The sequence below is a fragment of the Miniopterus schreibersii genome (assembly GCF_964146895.1).
Source record: "Miniopterus schreibersii genome assembly, chromosome: 7".
Lineage (NCBI taxonomy): Eukaryota > Metazoa > Chordata > Mammalia > Chiroptera > Miniopteridae > Miniopterus > Miniopterus schreibersii.
In genome coordinates, this window is record NC_138108.1 from 50527504 (window position 1) to 50545136 (window position 17633).

The 17633-nt window shown below is 40.7% G+C and overlaps 1 protein-coding gene across 3 annotated transcripts in view; it reads left to right on the top strand.

Moving 5' to 3' along the window:
- The window catches only part of ITGB6 (integrin subunit beta 6), a 121054-nt gene that overhangs the window by 68499 nt on the left and 34922 nt on the right, over positions 1–17633 (top strand). For all 3 annotated transcript variants that reach the window (XM_081142959.1, XM_081142960.1, XM_081142958.1), the window contains 3 exons: positions 640–805; positions 2280–2441; positions 5343–5438. In XM_081142959.1, the coding sequence (XP_080999085.1) occupies positions 640–805; positions 2280–2441; positions 5343–5438 (424 nt within the window). The remainder of the gene's footprint in view (positions 1–639; positions 806–2279; positions 2442–5342; positions 5439–17633) is intronic.

Here is a 17633-nt window from a genome sequence, read left to right on the forward strand (position 1 = left end):
TTACTATAATATTTTGGGGGCAGATATCCTAACATAACATTTTCCCCAGATGTACACTGTATTAAGTGGTAGTTTTATTTCTAGGTTGGTCCACAACAGTCTGTTTAGTCATAGTACAGTTGGGATCTAGAACCAAGAGTCCTGCTCTGGTTTGGGGGCCCTTGGCAAGCAGGACTGGGAGTGTAGGAAGGAGTAGAGGAGGGAAAAGAAAGTTTTCACTCTCAGGGTGACTCATACTTAGTATGACAGCTTAGGTCATCAAGTATGAGTCACTGTGCAGCAAGACTGAGAGTGATGGTGGATTTTGGTTGAGAGGCAATAGGAAGTAATGATTACACACACATGCACACACACACACACACACACACACAGGAGTGGGGAGTCTGATCACCTGATTATCTGTTATTATCTGAGCCTGAGCCAGAGTATGACACAGTGAGCTCTAAGTAGCTAATATGGTTAATTTGGAAGAGGTGGGTGGGAGATGACAACTTTAGCAGTGAGACTCATAGCCAAGTTACAGAGTCAGACTCTTCAGAAAAATTCATTTTCATTTAAGACAATGTTGCCAGACTATTAGATCTATTAATTGTGTTATATCATATTTCATCAAGAATCTTTTCAATTTTACTTTTGCAGTAGTATTCCATACTTCTGCTTACCTACATTTGGATTCAAGCACATTTTGCCATTGACAAATGATGCTGAAAGATTCAATGAAATTGTGAAGAATCAGAAAATTTCTGCTAATATCGACACACCCGAAGGTGGATTTGATGCAATTATGCAAGCTGCCGTGTGTAAGGTATGCTGAGGGGAAGGGTGTTTTATTGTGATAACACAAATTTCATCTCTTATTAGCACACCTACTTTGAAAAGCTTGGCTAACTTTATCTTTCCTTTAATTGCCATATTTCTCCATTTGATATTTTTCTAAAAACAGAATTTCTGTAAAAATTTTAATTCAATCATGTTACAATGGGACAGTGTTATGCCTAATATTTGAATAACCTAATAAAATTGTAGAAGTCTTGGGGAGATTTTACTACAGCAAGTGATGTGTGATTAATTTTCAGTTTTAAATCAGATTAATCTTTTTTTAGTTAATCATTGTAAAAAAAAAATCAAACGCAGAAATTAAAAAAAGTAAAAATGCCCTGAATCAGTATAAATCTCTACATATGAGTACAGTGGTGCCTCGGTTTCCGAATATCATCCATTCCAGAAGACCATTCGAGTTCTGAAACATTGGAAAACTGAGGGATCAACAGCCCGCAGCTGGGCCTCAGGATCTTGCCCTCAGCAGAAGCCGTGTGGCATGTTCAACTTCTGAGCAGTGTTCGAAAACCGAAGCATTTACTGTCAGGTTTACAGCATTCGTAACCCGAAATGTTCGTCAACGGAGATGTTAGGAAACTGAGATACCACTGTAAATATCTATTGTTTTGAACCAACAAAATAAACATCCCAAGCCACACCATGTCTACAACAGCGCAGGAACACCACTTGTCCTTGACAGTCAAGCACGAATCCACAGGAAGGATTCCCCTATCTTGAGATGACAGCCCTTGGTGGAAAATATCAGGAAACACACAGGCTGAAGTTCCTAGAAGGTGGGAGGGCCAGGATCTAGGGGAGGAAGGAAGGATCAGGTAGGATGGTGCAGCCAGGATGTGCTTTTGCCCAACTAGTTCCTGGACTAACGTTAATTAAAGGGGAGAGCTCTGCTAAGAAATAGCCATCAGCCCATCTTAATTAGCAGTACCGCAGGGTGATACTTTGATAGGCAATTCTTATCCTTCTATTATGTTTATAATTTTTAGATGATACAGTAGGAAGAGAAAAATGTCCCCAGATGTTGGGTGACAGTTTAATGAAACAGGCTTACTCGGAGTCCATTTCGTGCCACTTTCTGACTAGTTTTGCTTCAGCTTGGATTTGGGACGCTCTGTGACCGCCCTCCCCTCATTTGTCTGGTAAATTGAAACTGGACAGTAAAAATAACTATGTAAAAAGTTGAGATCAACTGGATACTGATTGTAGTGGAACTTTTTTTTCTTTCTGAAATATAAATCATCTGAAAATGTTATCCAGAAAGTAACAATCATCACAGTATTTTGTGATTTTAATACATTAATATTATCAACTCACAATAGATGAAAAAGGCTAAAATAGACCAGCAATATAATTTTTATAATCTGAATGTGTCATAATTGAGTCACTCTTGATAAATGCCTGTCTATATCCAATACAATCCAAATGCTCCTTTCTCACTGTAGGAAAAAATTGGCTGGCGGAACGACTCCCTCCATCTCCTGGTCTTTGTGAGCGATGCTGATTCTCATTTTGGAATGGACAGCAAACTGGCAGGCATCGTGATTCCTAATGATGGGCTCTGTCACCTGGACAGCAAGAATGAATACTCCATGTCAACTGTCTTGGTGTGTAATCTGCACTCTACACTGTTTTCAGGGCTACAAGAAGGCAAATGAAGCAATCATTGCTGTAGGACATAGCCGAATAACCCACACTCGGTGAAAACAGTGTACATTTTCTGAGTTGAGGTGAACAAATTGCCCAGTCTGGATCCTCACAACCCTTAGAGGTTCCCACAGGAGTACAGGTGGGTGGTGGGGTTATAAGGGAAGTTTGGATCTGCAATAGCACAGATGATCCCAGAACCTCCCAATTTTTTGAAGAGCTGGAGGCCAACAAAGAGCAGTACAGTCAGCTCATTCTGTTCTCAACCACAGGCCTAGAAAGGGGGGCTCAGACCAAAACAGTAATTACCTAGGAGTCGCTGTGAATGATGGTCCCAGTGCATGCCCCCTAAATAACGCCATACTTTCCTGGACCATGGGGCTCTGCAGAAACAATTAGTCAAGCACTGGTTGGTTGGTGCCTATTAACATTTGGCATATTTTTTGTCATTTAAAAAATGCTGGTGACATGCAAGGAAAGAAACACTTGACTTATGTAAAACAAGGTAAAATTTTCAGAGCTCCTTCAATGCACATTAGCTCATTCAATTCTCATCACAATCCTACGTACTTAACACATTCCTTGAACAGACCGTGAGGCTACCATGTTCTTGCACATGTTATTCTCTCTGCCTGGAATGACCTTCCCTCTTAGGCTGCTGAGAAACTCTTAATTATTCTTTAAAACCCAGCTCAATCATGACTGCTCCCAGGGGGCCCTTTTTGACCTCCACTGGCCAGATAATGATCACTTCTCCCCTCTCTCTTGCACATAGATATCTTGTTCCCCATCATTGTGTGGAAGTGTGTTTGCTGCCGTCTGTGTTTATTTCTCTAATGGGCGCTCCTCAGGGCCAGAAATGCCTGGAACATAGTGGGTGCTGACTATTTTAAGAAGTAGAATTGAATTATGAAGCAGCAACCTGAGAAGGTTATATTATCCCCATTTAATATCTGGAAAAATGTGGTACAGAGAATTTAAGCGACTTCTTAAAATGACAAAGCTGTAGAAGTCATGTAGGGGAGATAAAGGGAGGGAGAGAGAGGAGAGAAAAGGAAACAGAGAGAGAGAAAGGGTATTCTAATTTCAGATTAGAAAAAAAATTACTCTCCAAAAAAGAATTCAGTGAGATAATGTATGTAAAGGCTTAATACAGTGCTACCAATTAGTTTAAAAAAATCTAATGGTTCATAAATTATCTGCTATCATTTCTTGCCTAAATTTCTAAACTTCAACATGAATGTATTCCCCAAGCTTATATATTCTTTAGTCATATAAACTGCCTTTCCATGTTACAGGGTCTATGAGGGTAGCCACATTTTATCTTTTAGTCAATAAGGAGCAAGAAACTGTGAGAAATTAATTCCTTTTTTTTTGTTGCAACTTTTCAAATGCCCCTTAATAGATATCTTGGGAAAAGCAGGACCATAGAAGCAAACACTACCTGTTGGTTAATATGACCCTTCTCATCTAATAAATGTTCAATTCACTCTTGCTGAGTTCCTACACATGCACTGAAGCCATGATCTATTTCCATGCCCTCAACACTGGGCCAGGTTCCTGGGCCACAAAACAATAAGACATGGTCCCTGGCCTTGAGGAACTTGCAAGATAATTGTGGGAACTAAACCAATTGTAGGAAATCATAATCGCCCACCCATGAAGGGCTACATGGTATGATTCTGGCTACACATGCGATGCACAGCAGTTGAAAGGTTTGAGAACATGTGGGGGTTAGGAGCAGCCAGCATCGGAGGAATTCATGCTTAAGAGTGAAAGATGCTTAGTGTTTGGGCAGTTGAACAGCAGAGGACAGTGAAAATGTCAGGCTCAGGAAGATTTATCTTACTTGGATTCTACCAATATCTACTAATAAAAATCCAAATGACATGGAAAGCACGTATTACACAGCCAGAGTTGCCGTGGTGTCATTTACTTGAAGTGCTGCGAATATGTGAACACACCACACCAGTGTACAGTGACCCTCCTCTTTGGCTGATTTCAGAGCCACTGACAAATTCTTAGTTTAGTTATTTGCAGGCTACTCTTTCCCTTGCGTTTCCTCTTTCTACATTATCCATATTTAGATTCACATGAGAGGTAAATGCGAGGCGTGTTCTTCAGCCTTGGAAAGTAACGGTCATCTTCAGATTTGATAATAAATGACTTCTTTATTTTTTAAAGGATCCCTGTCACTTGGGAATGACGTGTCAATGGAACAGATGTGCAATGCAATGTGTTTTCAACTGTCCTGTGAGAACATCACAGGATCCCATAAAATTGATTAGTGACATCAAAAAGGCAACATGACCAAACGCAGGAACTGGCACAGGAATGTCTCAAGTCAGATAGACGTAGGGATCATAGTGTCATTCCTCAGCAGGCTGCCCCTTCCTCAGCCCTTATCTCACCCCATTCAATTCCAGTACCAGCTTCAGAGCTACAAGAGTTGCCCAGTCACATCCATCATAGTCTGTCTACCTCCGTCCTCTCTAACATTCCCTCCAACTCAAGCTTGCTGGCAAGTGGCTCTTAGAAGAGGAGATGTTAAAATATGACCCACTACCAGCCATTAAATAAATTTCAAGCTATCTCCTTAGAAGTAACAGAGCTTAAGTACACCACAACTCATTGACAGACTCTTAGGAATTAACTGGATTTATCAGATTTAAGAAACAATTATTAAACAAATTTAGTAAGTAATACCAATTGTATATTTGTTTACTTAAAGTGACAGATGCAATAATGCCTACGAGCATTGAAATGTCATATTCATCGAGATATCTTTGAAAGAAACATTCTTTCCTTTATTTTGCATGTTTTTGTTAAGATGACACTTAACATCTTTACTTTAATTTTAGGAATATCCAACAATTGGACAACTCATTGATAAACTGGTGCAAAATAACGTGTTACTGATCTTTGCCGTAACTCAAGAACAAGTTCATTTATATGAGGTAAGCAACCATAATTCAGGAAATTCCTTCAGGGAGATTATTCAACATGAAACTTTAACATTAACTTTGTGAGTTTAATACACAGGATGACATTAGAAAATCATTAACATGTGCCAACTATACTGGAGGCTCAGCAAAGTGGACTCAGTTACTGTTTGCAACTTAAATTGTAAACTAAAGAATTTGCATAACCCATGGGCACAGACAATAGTGCGGTGAAGGCCTTGGGGGGGCGGTAGAGGGAGTCAATGGGGGCAAAGGGGGGACATCTGTCATACTTAACAATAAAGGTAAATTTTTTTCAAAAATTATAAACACGGAGGTACAGAGAGGAATGGGGACAGAATATGCTGGGACAAGGAAGGAAGAGTTGTGGAAATGAAAAGGTAAGTTGAAAGATAGTACCGATAAACATAGGACCACTTACCTAATGGAGAAGTAGTCCATCTTTCCTTGAACTATTTCATGTAATAAGGAAGGAGTCGACAGAAAGCAGAGAAAATTATGAGCATAGGAGAATTCACTTTAAATTCCCTGACATTTGCAAATTAGACACATAAAAAATATGAGTAGAGACACAGTTTAAGCTATCGAGAAGTGAAAAATTGAAACAAAAAAAAAACTTGTTAAATTGGGCCAAAAAATAATTTCCTCTTTAAAGTAACTGGATTTGCAGTTCAACTTTTGGAATGGATGTACCAAGTGCAGAAAGAATGGTTTCATTAGATGCAATAATGTTCTTAAACCAATGCATAAATTGTGAAATGCTTATGCAAAGGCAAGAGGTTTCTGTGGTTTCTTTTCAGCCTAAGAAAAACAATGTGTCAAAATGCTATGAAATGGGACACTAGCAAATGATCTATTCTCTATGAGCAATGTCACAGAGAAGTAGGGAGTCTGCAGCCTGGGCCCTAGAAAACGTAGAAGTAATAAGTGTACATTAAATTGTCTCTGGCTTCTATGCAGAAGCTTCAAACGCGCGTAAATTCAGAGTCTGATCTTCCGTTCCCTTTGAAAGGGCCTCTTAACAAGCTTGCTGACTTTACAGGGCTCGGGAAACTCAGATTATTTCACAGAAGCTTTGATTAAATGCCACTCACTGCTGAGGGCCACGCAGCCCATGAACCTGCATCAGGTTCTGTAGAAAGGATTCAGGAGGAGATCCTATCTTGCATTTTTAATGAGAGGAGGGTATTGTACTCCAGGTGAGATTGCCTTCTGCTGAAAACCAAAGAAGTCCCTTGCAATCAAGCTGCATACTCGACGCCTTTGTTCTACTCAGAGACCACGTGGGTTCACTTGATCTGGGCATTTTCTTAAAGCTCTTTAGTACGTGATACTTGTTTCCAGTGGTTTTAAGTAGTAGAGCTGCAATATACCATAAATACAATAGTGAGTCTATTCTACCTTTGATCCTTAAGGCTAGCATGAGAGGACCCTGGGGGTCTCAACACCTCCTCCACAGCAGGGCTCCCATTTAGAAGGGGGAGGAGGGTTGCACAGAACTTTTCTTAAAAGGAGAGTCAGGGAAACACGACTGATGATCATGAACATAAACACCTATAACTCATGTTGGTAATAGTCCTTAAGACTCACAACTCATATATACACCTCCTGAAAATTGCTATTAAAAAGACAGAGGAAGCTGAAAAATAACTACATGGCAAAACAGAACCTGTCGGATTTAAGCTAGTTGCATCCTCAGTTCCCCTGTTGCAAAGAAAATGATCATTTCCATGGAAAACACCAGATTAGAGCCTGCCTCTAATGTAACAGCAGGACATTTATTCTGCCTGCCTACTAATCTCATTATGAAGCGAATTTATGTTCTGTCAAGATCTGTGGTCTTTACCATCCCAGGTTCCGCTAAATTTGAAGGGACATTTTCAGGGAGCCACGCAGGGGACCAGGTCAGCAGCCCACTCTGTGACTCCAGTCCTTTCATTGTTTTATTTTTATTTTATTGGACTCACCATTCCATTTGCATTAGTGTGGGCAGGCGGCAGCCTGGTCTAAAGATAATGACAGCATCATTGCACTTCCCTGAAGGCTTCACACAGCATGAAAATGCTGATGTCTTGTTTTATTGATAATGAAAACTGAAAATAGACCAATAATGGCTGTGTTGCTTTTCCATTTAAATCTCCTAGATTTAAATGTGTACAGGAGCCCTGTGCAACCTGATGTTTGGATAGCTGCGATAGAGGAACATAGATAACTACCAAAAAAAAAAATCACTGAAAAATAAAACCAGCGCTAGGATTAATAAAAGAACGAAGTGGTTGAATCCAGTGGCAATTCCAGAGGGCAGATTGCTTGCCCCAGTGCTGTGTTGAGCATGGTTATGTGCATACACCCCAGGCGGGGCATGGGTCGGGTTCAATGGCACCCCATCTTGCAACAAATACGATTTATGTGGCCCATTCACAGAATGCAGGGAAAATGCCTGTTTTTTCAGCAGTGTTGGTAGACGCTTTGGGCCGCGCCGGTGTGCAGCGTCACTGTCCTTTGTGGCAACAGCAATGAGCAAACAAAGGGAAGGATGGAGTAAGTGGTTTTGCCTCAGTTCAATACGACTGCGCTTTGCACCCCAGACTCCAGCAAACAGATGACTTTGAACAAACTTATTATTATGAATGGTTTCCTGTTGGTCCAATTACAGGTTTCAGAAGATAATGATAGATAATAGACTGAGCAGTAGGTAGCATATTACATTCTAGTGCTAAATACCATTTTGATTCAGGATTTAATTACCCAAGCTTAAAAAAAAAATTTTTTAACCTTCTCTGTTGTTTTCAGATGTTTACTGTTAATTTACATTAAGATGGAATCAGACTACTAAATCACAAATATCTAATTTGACTAGTCTTGCCTTCCTAGTGAGACAACTGAGATAAAAAGCAATTAAATCAGTGTTTTTTTAGTACATTGTAAAATCATACTATTAATCACCTGGGATTATTTGCAAGATTTTAAAATACTTTATACCTTTCAAAATGTGTACATCTGCCTGGAAAATATGAGTTTTGTGAAGTTAATAAACAATAATTATTATATAACCTGGTATTTATGATGTAATGTTGAAACACAGCACTTAGAAAGTAAACAAGATATACTGGCAATAGACATGTCCAGTTTAGTCAGTAGCATCTATGACCACTAATAGATGTCCCTATGGTTTTTAGGACAGAGTGATGTGTCTAAAGCATGGGGACAAGGGGAACCAAGCAGGTTTTTATACCACCACAGGGCCCTTCTCTCTGGAGGTAAAAAGTCCTCGATTATCAGCTCTTTGAGGAGAACGGTGAGTCTTGCTCACCTTTCTGGTTAGGCCCATTCTCCATATATAATAGATTCTCAGTAAGTATTTGTTAAATAAATTCTTTAAAAATTGCAATGCAAGTACCTCATTTTTTCTCAGATTGAGTCAAAGTTTCTAAATAAGGACTTGGAGTTTTGGGTGACGAATAACTGTCAAGGTTGAGGGAGCCCATATACAAAAAAGCAGGTGGGGGCCATTGCTACTGCCGTCCCTGCCGCCCGCTGTCCCATCCCCTTCCCTCTGCTTGGACCCAGATGCACCAGAGAGGAAAGAAGTACTCTGCCATCCATCTTAGGACCAACCTGTTGGAAAAGCTCCAGAGCCTCCTTACTAGGCCCTGAAAGGAAAACCCCTGAACGATTACCCTTTTGATGGTCATTATATCTAAAACAAGCATGAAGAGTAGCCACAATATGCTCTGAGCCTGATGTTCTCTTGTAGCCTGTGAAAAGTATCGACCATATACAAGTCTCAATTTTTCAGGAATCAATAACCCAGTTTTTTATCTCACCCCTTCTTTCTTCTTTTCGCTCATCTGTTGAGCTTTTTCACTGCAGCAAGAGAGTTGAAAGGAGGCAGAGAAATTAGGAAGGGAGATAAAACAAAAACTGGATCCTTTTACTATTTGTTAGCTGTTTTGTTATTGTTTTGCTTTATAATGTTCACTGTTGGAAAAGATCAAAACAATTTTGATGGAATGAAAATTCTTTTATCTCTGGACTCAGTTTTTATAAGACACACACACAAACCAACCCCCAGCTTTAGTAGTTAATGGCTCAGCTTGGAGGGGGGAAATCACCACAGATTCCAATGACCTTCACTCAGATAAAATACAGTAATATAGTTAATTTTAGGGTATGGTCTAGAAAGTTGTTTTTTATCCTATCAACCCCATCCTATAATGGGGAATTCCAAACTTATGCTTTTAGAAAAAATAAAATCATCTAAGAATATAGAGAAAATTTGTGGATGATGAGGACTATCCATGGAGTTAATAAATTGTTTTTAATTCAGGTATAATGGAAAAGGAATTTGATTTCTCTTTAACTGAGGTATCTGGGAACAAAGACTGAGGAGAGCCAGCTGCCTACACTTTCCTCATTAATAAAAACCTTTCTCAGACAGGGAGGATTGGAAATAAAACTCACGTCCTCAGATTATCAAGGCAAAGTTGTTAGAAGTATTTTTTCAGTCTAATTAATAAATTGCAATCATGAAAAATCATCAGTAGCTACCCCTTAGATTCCACATACTACTTTTCTTCTAAAAAACTCAAAGGCTCATAATCCAGACAATAAACAGGAAAAAAAGATTTAAATTATGGTCTTAATGAGATACCCTGTTAAGTCAACCTATGTAGAAATATAACACAGGATTGCATCAGAACAAGGCCTGAATACTTCGAGATTTACACAGCACCCGGGATATCCAGCATACGACTGAAGCCAAGACACTACTGATTGCATTCATTCACTTATTCATCAAACATTTCATGAACTCCTCCCAAGAACCAGGGTTTCTGACTGTAGAGGAGCATAAGAGTGCCTGCCTCAGTACATCTCATAGAGCACTAGCAGACTTGTAGACCTACAATTTGGCTAAAGAAGAAGATAAGGGCATTTTAGAAGTTACATTCTGCAAAGAGACCCTAAAGCAGAGAGTTTGATGAGGGGCCAGAGTTTTCCTATCCGTCAATATTTTTACTCTTTTCTATTTGTTAGTAGGAGCAGCAAATTAAATGGCAACCATAAACTACCTTTGATAGTTTAGTACCATGGTGTTGGACTAAGCCCTTCACTTCATAGCAGTGGAAACTGAGGGCCTGAGATGATATGCAACTATGATTATGAGAATAATAGGGAAGGTTTGCTGAGGGCTCATTAGGTGGCAGCCCAGGGTTAAGTGTTTTTAACTCATTGTATCATTTAATCTCCATTTCATGGCAAAAAGAATCCAAAATAACAAAGCAAGTTGCATGGGAGAGCCAGGATTTTAATCTAGGTGGTTTGAGTCCACAGCTTCAACCACTGAGTTAAAGTACAATTGAGCCTGGACTGATGGAGTGAAAGAACATGTTAATTTATAGCCACTAGACTACCAGAGACACAGCCTTAAAAATGACTTTGAAAGTCATTGAGCAGTGAAAGCCCAGCGCCTAAGGGTGGAGCAGAGCTGCCTGACAGATGAACAGATAGGTGAGATTCTTATAAATGGCAGAGTCCTTCAAAGCCTAGGGTCCTTTAATATTACTATTAATTTAGATGAATACAGCAATTTTTAAATGTGTGGGCTTGAAAAAAGAGGGACATTTGAATTCTGCCTTGAGGGTTATTGAAGCTCTGACTGGTAAGAACAGGCTAGGGAGCATGATTTTGTTGGCCAACCATCTAAAACAGCTATTGTCTATGGTAATCGCTATCTATAGTTCCACCAAAGTGGGGGAAGGAGACACATGGCCTGGCAAAGACCATAGGCTTCTTATGATACAGCTCAAACATACAGAAAAATAGACTAATGTAATGAACATCCATATGCCTACTACCCAGATTTCTCAAATCTTAACATTTTGCCTCCATATTTGCTTCAGATTATTTGAAGAAATAAAACATTTCAGATGCAGTTGCCTGCTGTGTAACTGCCCAGCTTTGTGTGACCCACCCCCTTTCCTCCCATAGAAATAAGTTCAGTATCCTGAACTCAAGTGTTTAGTATTCTCACATTTATTTTTTGTATTATTAAAAATATGTGTATACCCATAAATAATTACATAGTTTTGGTTTACAAGTTTAATTTCATATTATTCCTACAATTTGTTTTTTGACTCAATGTTATGTTTTGGGTATTTTTTTTTAATTATAGTAAAATATATATCACAAAATTTACCATTTTAACCATGTTTAAGTATACAGTCTGTGGCATTAAGGACATTCACATTGTTGTCCTCAGTGTTATGTTTCTGAGCCTTATCCATGGTGACACGTATAGTTCTCATCCACTCTTTCCCACAGCTATGCATATTCCATTAAGTGTATTTATTGCAATGTGTTCATTCTGCAGCTGAGGGCATGATATCTCTTCCAATTGTGCAGCATTACAAATGTTGTAGATGTGCACGTCCTTGCACACATGCTCTCTGTTGAGGGCCTAGTTCTAGAAGTGAAGTCTCCAGGTCACAGGGGAGTGGCATTCTCAGCAATCCAGGGTGTGTCCAAGTTGCTCTCCAAAGTAGTTGTATCGGTTATTCTCCTAGGGACACTGTGGTGGTGTGACTCCCCCTCACCACCACCACCCCAAAAAAACAGCACACACTTTACATTATTTTTTCTGATGTTAAGATTAACACATTATTTGAAAAACAAAAAAAGCAGGGATAGAGAAAAGCACCAAGAGGAAAGTAAAGATTACTCAAAACCCACCACTCAGACATACCTCCCCATTCGGGATGTTTTAGAATAAGTCTTCTCTTTTTCCTTTGCATGCGTTTACATATTTAATATAATTGGCATCATACTTTATATGTTAAGTCTGTTCACATCTTTTTGAATGAGTTTGTACACTTACAGTCTTATAAAGGTATAAAAATTGCATTTAGTTATATATCAAGCACTCACTTTTATTGACAAGAAAAACATTAAATGAAATCAAGGTCATTCTACCAAATTAGAATCTGTGTTTCCTATACTTACAGGGTGTCTGCTTTAAAATGAAAGCAAGCTTGCTCTCCTCCCACAAGCAGCTCCAGATCATCACAATTACTAAATGTTTACTTACCAGGTTACTTTTTCACATATCCCTGTGACACTTGGTTACTTTTTTACATGTTCATGTGATAACTTTAATAGTACCAACAAATTATTTCTAGTATATGTTTTCTTATGCCTGAAAGTGCCCCCTTGGTGAGGACTCCAACATATCTGAACAAACTCAGTTTCTCCAAAGGCTCCTCTCTGTACTACAAAGTGCTCAAAGCTGTGTAATTAGCCTTTTTTTACGCTATCTCAGAGCCCCGCAGGATGAGGCACTCCTGTTTAATTCAGTTATCCATACACCCCTTGAAGCCTTTCCTACAGTTACAGTTGGTCACTCTGGCTTAAAGGAAGCTCACTCGGGCTGGGATGGCCACGCAGGAGTCTACCTACCAGCAAGCACTCTCCATGTGGAGAGCCTATTAAACAGTTACATACAGCATCAGGGTGCGAGGGACAAGTCAAAGTGATAGCCCCTGGACAGAAGAAGAGTTTGGGAGTATTATATATTTTAATGTTATGCCTAATTGTTACCGGCAAGACGAGACCTTGGTTCTTGTCTTCTTGAAGGAAAGATTTCAATCAAGAGACAAAGTGCAGCAAAGTAAGTAAGAATTTATTCGCCGCAGCAAAAATACTCTTAGGACAGTGAAACAAGGCAGGGCACAGAAGAAGCAACAGGAGAGCCCAGGCTGGGCACTTTGGCTCACTGAGAAGTCAGAGAAAAGGGGGCCTTGGAGACAGGTTCAGGGGTTTATCCTGGGACAAGCTGCCACTCTCCATTGCTCCCCTGGTTGCAAGTCTCGTGGGGTCCCTTAGAGGGAAGAAGGGGGACGGGAATGGTGCAGGCATGCTCCCCTGGGGAGAGCTCGAACTGGGTCCTTTGTCCTGAGGTTATTTATCTCTCTCACAGGTGGAAATCTTAGGGGAGGTCTCAGGGGAGGGTCTCAACAGAATATTCATCGGCTTTCCAGGGGTGCTCTTTCAGAGTCCTGGTTTCCACTGATTGGTTGGTGCCAAGGGGTCATTAGTCAATGTAACTGGTCCTGAGGCAACCACAGTATCACTTGTTTGGTTTTGCTGCTTTTCTGGGCCTGGAGCTGAAATGTAACTGAGGCATAGATGTTATCTTTAGGGAGGGAAAGGTCAGGGGGTCTAAACAGCATGACTAGTGATATGAAAGATTAGGGATCCAAACCGCATGACCTGTGATATTCTAGGGGAGGATAGGAGCAAGGTTCTTGTTTTCCCAGTTTTGCCCCTGGTGTTTCTATACCTGGCCCATGGTCCTTGCTTTGCTCACATCTAATTGCCTATAACATAATTATCTGAAAGAGCCCAAAATATGCTACAAAGGGGCTAATATTAATTAATTAATAGCTCAATATTTTGTTTCCCCTGTATACTGAATGTTCAGAAAGTAAACAGAAAAATGTGAAAAGAAAATATTGTTGAGCTTGAACAGTTTGGGCACACTTCATTCATTAATTCAAAGTTGGCATATATATATATTTTCTATAGGATTGCCAGAGTTCGCACATAAAAATGCAGGGTGCCCAGTTAAATTTGAATTTCAAATAAGCAACAAATAGTTTTTTAGTTTACGTATGTCCCATGCAATATTTGAAACACACGTATACTAAAAATTTAGAAAAATTTGCTGAACACTGGGAAAGAATAGGCACAGGGATGGAGTGTAATGAAAGGAGAAAGACCAAGACCTCTTACTTCAATAGACTCTTCAGGGAAGACTCCTTTCAAGAAGTGATTATGTTACCAGTTCAAGGTTTGTGTGCCCAACACTTCAAAGGACAATATTCAATAAGTCAGAGTTTGGAGTAAGGAAAAGTTTGCTGATCTAGAAGGCCCAGCTTAAGAAGATGGGGGTGCCTTATAGCTTCCACAAATCCATCTTAAGAGACCCCCAGAATTCAGGCTTCTTTTGTATCAAGGGAAAGGAGATGGGAGGAGTAAGAGGAATGCGGCATCCAGGTGGCAACAGGTCCAAGGAAAAGCGAAAAATCTCTAAATTTCTTTTTTCCCCAGTCCGCTGACCCCCACTGATTTGAGTTTGTTCTGGAGGCCCCTGTAAATCTTTAATAAACAGTCATTATTTTGTACATATTTCACTAATTCTTCAAGAAAGATACCTTTTGGCAAAGGGCTGTTCTTGCAAAAACTTAAGCCTCAAGCAGAATTCCTCTAGTTAATTAGCACATCTTTAGCAGGAGCTATTAGCCTAACAGCCATAGAAGAAATGCAGGCTAGAATTAAGATAGAGTCAGAGAAAGTTAGCATTACACTGGGTTACAATTATGAAGCAGCAACCTGAAGGTTGAGGAGTTTTCAAGAGGAGAATGCATGTGCAAAGGCCCTGGAGTAGTAAAGGACTCAATGTTCAGTGTGTTTGACAAACTGAAAAAAGGCTAGTCAGTTGATGTGGGATGTGGTAGAAGGAGAGGAAGTGGGAGAGGTGGGCTAAAACCAGACCTTCAGTCTTGAAAGCCAAAGGTAGTAAGCATGGTGCTCTTCTGTGGGCAACAGGCATTCAAAAACACCACTTCTGTTGTTGAACAGAGAACAGATGTCTTAGATGTCCACAAAATATTGAGCTATATTAAAACTGAGGACCTGCTTTGAATTAGGGGTAGACAGGTTTTAAAACGTAACACCTTCATTTTCCAAACTGCCACAGCCCTTCCTGGACATACCATTCTATACCAGCAATTCTTAAATTTTGGTACTCTTTAGAATTGCCAAGGGAGCTTTGTTAAAAAGCCAATGCCCAGGCCACACCTTGATTCAACGAAATCAGCATCTCTGGGTCTGAGACCCAGGCATCATTGTTTTTCAGAATCTCCCCTGGTGTATTCAGTCACCTGTGGAGTTGTTAAAATGTAGACTGATTCAGGTCTGGGCTGGGGCCTGAGATTCTGCATTTCTCACAAGCCCCCAGATGCTGCTAATGCTGCTGCTGCTGGTTCACCCACCACACTTCAAGTAGCGAGGGCCAGTACCTCTTTAGCAGTCCTTGTGCATACACCTGTTTTCTCTTCTCTGCTCCACTTCATTGTGTTCCTAGCAGTCATCCTTCAAAGTTTTATTACCTGCCATTGGGTCTGCAAAGCAAAAAGCATGCTAATGAACCCAATGTCGTTTTAAGCGAGCTTTCTAAAGCTTTGGGATTTGCATTCACCAACAAAGGTCTGAAATTCCTCTCGAAAGGCAGGGTAATCTTATTAAGAGATGATCTGTGGTGTCCTCAGTAACAAATACTCCACGTAGCCTCTTTGTTCTCTAAGTCTCCATTCTCCAGCGCCTCTCTGCACTTGTTTGTCTCACAACAGTCACGCACGGTGGGTCCATTTGTCTTGCCTTATCACTCTGTTACTGCTGCCGAGCACTCGTTCAGCTGTGCACTACAGCTCCTAAGCTGACAAGATAATTACATTCCCGGGCAGACGAAGAGAAAGACAGGTAGTGCTCAAAAGTTCCGAAGCTGACTGCTAGTCATTGCCGGTGCAGACTTCCACATCAAGCACCTGATCTAATTAGCACCCTCCTCTCGCTGCCTGCCTGCCTGTGGAATGCTGACAATTGAAAGCCTAAAGGCAAAGCAAATATCAGGCAACTCAGAGACAGACATTCACGCTACCGTGTGCCAGAAACAATTACATATTCTTTTTGGAATCTTGGGTGTCCTAGTAACACAGTGGAACCTGGGGGTAAACTTTTGCATAATACTGGGAGCCTTGCATTTACCGATAATGAACGTGAGAACCAGCGGAATGAAACCTCACAGGGATAAAAGACCTCACGGGAAGAAAGCCCTCTGATTGCCTTCAGAAGGACTCATTTCAGTGAACGCAGCCTGCCTGCAGCTTTGGAAGAAGCGCACTGCTTGACAAAAGCAAGGCTTCACCAGCAAAGAGCTACTTTCCTTAGACCAGATAAGTAGCACAATACAATCCCCCAGGAAAGAATTTTTTTTTTACTTCTATGGTTTTGCTACTTCCTACATTCTTTCAAGAGGTAGCCTTTCAGTTTGAAAGTGTTCTATAATCTCAAAGACCCTACATATAAATACAAGGCATGATTATCAGACTTCCTAATGAGACTCACCCTCGAAGGCTGTTGGCGTTTGCGCCAGTTCCTGGCAGGGCCTGGAAGAGCAGAGTGAGCACTGGCTTTGCAGCCGTCTCGTTTCTACCACTTATTAGCTCTGTGACTGGACAAGGTCCTCACTTCTCCAGCTCAAGCTAAGGGTTTGAAAGTTAAAAAGTCAAAAGGACTCAAGCAGAATGTCAGGGGTTGAATTGTGTGTCCCCCAAAGGGTATGTTAAGGTCCTAACGCCTAGTACCTCACACTGAGACCTTATTTGGAAATAGGCCTTCCAGATGTAATTAGTTGAGGTCCTACTGGAGCAAGGTAGATTCTTAATGCAATATGACTGTGTACTTAGAAAAAGAGAAGAGACACAAAAACAGGGACACAGAAGAGAGAAAACCACGTGACTATGGAGGCAGAGATTAGAGTGATGCCCAGTCAAGCCAAGGAGCACCAAGGATTGCCAGTGACCATCAGAAGTTAGCAAGAGGCAAGGGCAGATTGTCCCCTGGAAGTTTCAGAGGGAGCATGGCCCTGCCGAAACCTTAATCTCAGACTTCTGGCCTCTAGAACTGTGAGACGGTAATTTCTGTTGTTTTAAGCCACCCAGTTTGTAGTACTTAGTTACAGCAGCCCTCAGAAATGAATACATCCAGTTAACTTAGGCTCACTCATTAACATCTCTCAGGCTCACCTATGGCATCACCAGACCATGGCAGCCATTGCCCACATTGGGCATCTCCCATCAGTGGCCTGGTTCAGAGATCTGGCTCTGGGGCATGACAGGTGGGTCTAACTCTGCTACTTCCTTGCTGGATGACCACGGGCAAGTTAACTAAATTCTCTGGGACTCAGTATCTTGGCAGTAAAGCAAGGATAATAATGATACTCAAGTAACAGAGCTTCTTTGAAGAATGAAAGAGATGACACTGCTAATTGGGAGCGCTGGCTCTAGTTATTCTTTCCCAGATGATGGTAAGGGGAGAGTTCTGGGCTCCTTTTGCCCTGTCTGCAGCGTG